Genomic DNA, 6,753 nt, shown 5'->3' on the forward strand with positions numbered 1-6,753 from the left:
AGAAAGGAGAAACTGGCAGAGAAAAGTCTCAAAGGGGGGAGCGTGAGTATAAGCACGTGACCCACCACGAAGGCTAATCCCACCGGAGGGAGTTTTCTGCCCTGACCCCAAAGAGCACAGCACTGACCCGTAGCTCCCATCCAGAGACGCGACCTGCCATGACTAATACAGAAAAGTGATTTGCTGGAGATGTTCATAAGTGAAGGAAGCGGAGAGAGGATGCCGGGAGGCCTCGGAGACATTTACACGGGAGGCATCGGCCCGGAGTGAGAGGGAGGAGGTGGGACTGGGGGCCCCAGGAAGCTGGCCCCTACCCTGGGAGGGTGGTGAGCGCTCAGACCAGGGACCCATGTCGCTTGTGGAATGACTGAGAGTTCAGCTTACAGGACGCTCTGGCTGGTACCGGAGAACAGCCAGGCAATGACAGCTGTCTTCCCGTGCTGAGACGGGGTGTGACGGCGGAACTTTCAGGACACACAGGGACCCATTAGGAATGCTGGGAGAACAGGAAATCCCCCGGGCAGGAGGCAACAACCCTCACTCCTCACTAGCAAGCCTGCCCCCCGCCCCGCTGGCCACCCTGAGCGGAGGGGCAGCGACCCAGGCAAGGCTGCCACGCAGGAGGCGCACCGACTCCTAGACCAACACACGCCTCCCAGAGAACGCACTCCTCGGCGGGGAAGACTGTGAGCTCAGGCTATCTCCTTCCACGGCGGGTTCTTCCAGGAAGTGCTCTGAGGCCCACCGGGCACGTCACGGCAGACACACAGACACCCGTCAGGAAAGGATGGAGGGACTGCTTCCAGCAGCCAGCGAGCCCTGCCCTGGGGCTTGGAAAGGGGACCCCGGCGGGGAACAAGGAACCGGGCTGGAGTGGAAGCCGGTTTTCTTAGGCTGAGAAGAAACTGCAGCCGAGGAAACGGCAGTGAGCACTCAGCTTCCCCCTCCTTCCTTTCGGCGAGAATTCAAAGGCAACAGCACGCCCTCGAGTAGTGTCTCTTGATGGAGTTAGAACAGTCAGTGTTCCTGCTTCCAGAGAAAGAACCTGTTCCTTCCTCAACATATTCGCAGAAAAGAGCAAAGGCAGTCTGCAGTGACGCCACAACTGCATCACCGTGCTTTTCTTTGCATTTTCAGTGAGGGGGTGTCGGGCTGCTCGTGGGATATAGGGCTTCCGAGATCTGGGGAGACACACCCAGTATGTGAAACTGTGATGCTGAGCCTGGATACAAAGTAACGTATCAAGTTTGAACAAGAAACTGGTGTGAAGTAGATGCGTTAACCAGCTCTCCCAACGGGAATCATAGCATCGGCAAAGTATTTTAAACGTGGCCTTAACGTTCATAATCCATGAAAAGTCATATTTGAAATATGGATTTAACAACCGCATGGTGACCTGCAAACTGTAGCTGATAGGATTTTAGAAAACACTTGAAAGCAGCAATTTCTTTAATAATATTTGGGTGGAATTTATTTATTTAAGGTTTAAATAATGGAAAACTCGATTGTTGTAAAAAAAATTTAGAAAGGTCTTTTCTCATTTCTCATCTCTTTCCTTTTGAACCCAGTCTCGCTACTTACTTTTAAGTATCTGGGCAACACAGTGAAAAAGGTTAGTATTAGAAACAACATCGGCCGCTGCCGGGCCCGCGCCGGAGACCCCGTGGGAAAGCCGCCAGCGTAGGTGCCTCCCATAAGCCACTCCAGTTTTACCGGTGCGACTCCTGAGGTCAGGAAAGGGGCGTCCGGGCTGGGAGAGAAACGGGCAGGGACAGCGTTGGGAGCCATTTGCCCAAAGGAAACCCTGTCCTTTCCCTGCTGGTCAGGGGAGGCCAGGAGTTCAGCCAACCTCTCGCTAAGAGCATGTGCCAAGCAAATGGCACCAAGCAGAACGCCGAACCCGGCGACGCAGGGCTTTCGGGCCCGTGTCACAAGCAGAGGCACCAAGACTCCGGGCTGAGCGACGTGTCCAACGAACGTCACACGTGGCTGCTCCTCTCTCTCCATGGGCTGAACTTAAACCAAAAAGCAAATACAACTCTCCGTTAACTTCACCCGGCCCAGGGAGGTGCCTCACAGAACGACACACATGCACACAGACACGTCAGCAGCCTGTGCTTGTCAGGGCGGCAGTTTAGATCCTGCTCCGAAGGGATCTCACCGGATGGAAGACTCCATGTGTCCCCAAAAGCAAAGGGGACCCCCATCTCTCAAGTTTTTCAAGGACCTGAAGCTGCTCATGAGGTTGGGATGAGACGAATGTAAAACTGCATGTAAGATTTTAAGGAAATTCGGGTACCTGCATGCCGTCTAGTGAGCCTCGTTGGTGTGCAGGTCTGAGCTTGAACAAATGCATGAGCTTGTGTAACCATGTCACAACCCAGCCTTAGAAGAATTCCCTCACCCCAACCCCCCCGCCCCCCCCCCGTGACCCCGACAGTCACTCTCTCCACCCACGCTCAGCTCCGCAAGCAGGGACTGCTGTTCTCTGTCCCCAAAGCTGTGCCTTTTCCAGGAATGTCATCGACATGGCACCCCCAGCCTATAATGCTGATGGCACTCTAACAGCCACCTGCTAACTAGATGCAAAAATTACACTGAGAATGGGTTAATACGTTTTAAAAACACTGTCGGCATCACGGTCACTGATATTAGAAAGAAATCTTTACCATTTCCTCCTTTTAGGAGCATTTAAATGTCTACATTAAATGCCGCATAGAACATAAAACAATTTTAATGTGTTTAATTAGAAATAATGGGCCATCCTTCGCCTCGCCTCTGAATGAAGGCCGTCGCAGTAAAGCATCTACCGTGATCAGCGGCGGCATTCAGGTGAAAGCCCCATTAAAAAAAATAATTGGCGAATGCATTTTAAAGGCTACCCAGGGACACGGGGAGCTCAGCAGCCTTTCAAATGTGCCAACAGAAGGTTTCTTCTTGCTGACGGCGCCTGTTTGCACTGTCCGGGCCTTTTTCAAGTTTACTTTGCTTCAAGGAGAACAGTCCCCCCCCCCCGCCCCCATCTTCATTCCGGTCTTGGAAACTCGTGGGTTTGAGGAAATGGGTCAATGTCACAGCTTGGAGACAGGGACGCGTCTGAGACCTGGGACGCTGGGCAGGGAGGGGAGGGCGTGTGGTCAGGCGTCGCTGGGCTCAGAGCGCACACACCTCCTGCAGGGAGAGGGGCGGCACTGCTTCTCGACAGGGGGTGGCACACCGAGAAAATAAACGGCAGGAACATCCCCAAACAAAACAAAACAACTTCGCCCCATGTCGACACCGGTGATTTCCGCCAAGTGAGTCTCGCTGACCTTTGACTTGAGTTGACTTAATACATGAATTACTTACTAGCATCCATTGTAACCGTCAGCCCTTTAAATGGGGTTGTAAAGCAGGCATCCTCCACTCAACTTCCCAGGTGAGAGGCAGACCCGCCCCCGTGCCGACAGGGGCTAGGTGCCCGCCGAGAGCACCTGGTCCACCGCGTGGGTTCCCGCGGCCGTCCGCCTGCTCACGGCTCCCACATCCCGTCTGCGGCTCAGCCCTCTCCCGAGTCCCGATGTGTCCGATGACTCTCCAGGTGCGCAGATACATCCGGCTGGTTCTTCCACACCCACTGCACACGCAGCCAGCCCCAGATGAACGTGCACTCCCTGCCCCTGTCGGCTCCTTCCGGAACCTTCCGTCTCCCTGACCAGGTCTTCCAGGCACCGCCCTGGTGCCCACGCTGGAAACTGAGGAGTCACCTTTGACTCCTTCCTATCTTCTCGTTTCTGCAAATCATGAACCCCATCCTCTTGGAGGTCCTGCTGATCCGACCTCCCTCCTTAACCTCCTCTCTGTTCTCAGGGCATTTCCTTAGTTTGCTGCTAACTGGGCATCTCCATCCCCATCCACGCTCCCCATGGCCACCGCACCGATTTCTGTTGTTAATCCTCACCAGAGGATATTTTCCCATTGATTTTTATTTTTTTTGGTTTTTTTGTTTGTTTTTTTGAGTTTTCTCAATGTTGATATCCAAGCTTCCAAGAAGCAGTCATTTAATAATAATAGTAACAACAATAATGACATTTCCCCACTGTTTTTTTGCCTACGGATAAGAATTATATTTTGAAATCTCATCTGATATATTTTTTCTTGATAATTAATTTGTTTTTAATTTTGCATCTATTCCACCATTAAAATTGGATAGAGAGGATAATGTTTATTGCATAATTTAAGGGAGAACAGAGAGGACAGAATCATCTTTTGGCTTCTTAGTTCCTAAGTAGATTTCTTTCTTTTTTTTTTTTTTTTTACTTTTTGAAACTTTTTTTTTCTTGCAGTTTACATTCAATATTAATGTTGTACTAGTTTCCAGGTTACAGCGTAGTGGTTGGAAAATGATATACTTTCCTAAGTAGATTTTTGACATGATTATTCCTGAAGGCCACGTTTTCCAGAGCCCTGACTAGGAATCGAATCGTGACCTCTTGAGTCATAGGTCAATGCTCAACCACTGAGCCACGATGGCTGGGCTTCCATGAATTTTTGAAAAGCTTTTTACTTTTGTCATATGTCCTCTGCTCTTTTGTTCACATCAAAACATGTTTTTCAGCTTTCCAATTTATTTCCTTTGTGGTTAGAGAACATACACGATTTCAAAGCTTTTAAGTTTATTGAGGCGGGAGAGAGCGAGGGGAGGAGGAGAGCAAGAGGAGGAGCTTTTTGGAGAGGCTATTTTCCCACTGATTTTTAGAGAGAGAGGAAGGAAGAGGAAGAGACAGAGAGAGAAACATCAATGTGAGAGAGACACATCGACTGGTTGCCTCCTGTATGAGCCTCCACCAGGGCCAGGATTCAGCCTGCAATCGAAGTGGGTGCCCTTGACCAGAATGGAACCCGGGACTCTTCAGTCCAAAGGCTGATGCCCTAGCCACTGAGCCAAACAAGCTCGGACCACCACTCCGATTTTTTAAAACAGAAATCTGACCTCTGATGTTGCTACTTTGACTTCTGCTGCCCCCCCAGGGCCCACAGAACCGAGCCCGGACTCTGCAATTCAGCAGCCACGTCATTCCCAGTAAGACCCCTGCTCATCCCACGGCACCCCTCCTCGGGTGCTGTCCACTCGAGGGGCACGGAGCCTTCATCACCGCGAGGCCATGCCCAGGCCGCCTACGCCTCTTTGCCCCACATGTGCTGTTCCCCGTGCCTGGCACGCTTCTTCAGGAACCCTTGTCACCTCTCCGGTCTCACTGACCCGGGTCCCCCAGCAAACCTGCTCCTGCTCCCTCACATGCAGACGGGCCTTCTCGGGGAATCACAGAGCCTCCTGTTCTCCCCCAAGTGGGCGCCCCTGTGACCCCTGAGTCACCTTCACAGACTCCAAGAAGCTGAGAACAAGGGGAGTGATGTGTGTGATAAACACCTAGCCCAGCCGGCGTGGCTCAGCGGTTGACCCCTGACCTATGAACCAGGAGGTCACGGTTTGATGCCACTCAGGGCACGTGCCCGGGTTCCGGGCTTGATCCCCAGTGTGGGATGTGCAGGAGGCAGCCCAGCAAGGATTCTCTCTCATCACTGATGCTTCCATCTCTCTCCCCCTCTCCCTTCGTCTCTGAAATCAATAAAAACATATTTAAACAAAGACTAAATACCTAGTGACTAGCCTGTAGCTGGTCCTCAGAATATTTCCAAATGGAAGAATGAGCACTTAATGCTGAGAGCCTGGGTTGCTCTCCGCACCATAAGCCTGTTATCTGCTCAGAGCAGCTCTTCGGAGACCTCGGCTGGGAACTAACCGCTATTCCCTGAGCCTGAGACGCTCTCCCCACCTGAGAGCAACGCTGGCATCTTCAACACGGCTCTGCCTCTCGGAGACTCATGAGGACAGGGAGGGAAAGTCCTGTCTAAGGTGAAGTCCTCTCGGCGAAAGAGGGAGAGAGCGCTATTTTTTAGATTCCAGGGGCCCGGCTACTGTCATCAGGAGGGGAATTACAGAACAAAAACAGGCTACCCTGGTCCTGAAACACCTCCCCGTTGTGTTGAAATGCGACTGCGTCTCACCTCCTATTGAAAACCTAGTCAGAATGTGGAAAATGAAGGATGGAATCCTCATTGGAAATGGAGCCGGCTGGCCTGAAGGGGGCGCTGTCCTGCTCTGCCACCTGGACCCCAAAGAGGAGGACAGACCAGGGCAGCGGAGGAGGGAAGGGATCCTCCTGGCCAGCAGAACACCCCACCTGTCAGTCCTCACCTGCACCTCTGGCTGAGCTCCTGTGACATTAGCCCCGCCCCCAGGATGCTGTGACCACCCCAGCTCCTCCAAAGGCCCCTCCCCCTCCTCCTCCTCTAGGATCAAGGCCAGCTGCTCCTTGACCATGACCGGGAAGGGTGGACCCCAGCTCCCAGTCCCCAGGGCATCCCCCTGCTATTCCGGAGCAAACCCGTCTTGCAGGTAAAATAACTGCCTCTTCGATAGTGTCTGAGGCCCGCAGGTCTCCCCGGGGAAAGTGGGAGGAAACCAAGCCAATACCTTCCATCCTCCCGCACGGTCACCTCGCCTCTTTTCCAGGAGCACACGGCCCGGGGGGCGGCTCGGGGCCGGCAGTCCAGGCCCACCACGCTGCCCACCTGCGCCCGCACCAGCTTCTTCATGGGAGTCGCGGAGAAGTCCGGAGCAGAGGCTGGAGAGGAGGGAGGACCAGGGCTCAGGTTAAAAACACAGAAGCCACTGGGGCATAGGCCTTGTTGAGAAACCCCGACCCACTC

At 53.0% G+C, this 6,753-nt stretch overlaps 1 protein-coding gene across 1 annotated transcript in view; it reads right to left on the reverse strand.

Annotated features, from left to right (window-relative positions):
• LOC102433232 (contactin-3-like) overlaps positions 1 to 6,753 on the reverse strand; it is an 80,665-nt gene that overhangs the window by 17,104 nt on the left and 56,808 nt on the right. Inside the window, 2 exon segments of the mRNA XM_023746632.1 lie at positions 1,115 to 1,181; positions 6,518 to 6,668. Of these exon segments, the coding sequence (XP_023602400.1) occupies positions 1,115 to 1,181; positions 6,518 to 6,668 (218 nt within the window).

The sequence above is a fragment of the Myotis lucifugus genome, unplaced genomic scaffold, assembly GCF_000147115.1.
Source record: "Myotis lucifugus unplaced genomic scaffold, Myoluc2.0 scaffold_712, whole genome shotgun sequence".
NCBI lineage: Eukaryota > Metazoa > Chordata > Mammalia > Chiroptera > Vespertilionidae > Myotis > Myotis lucifugus.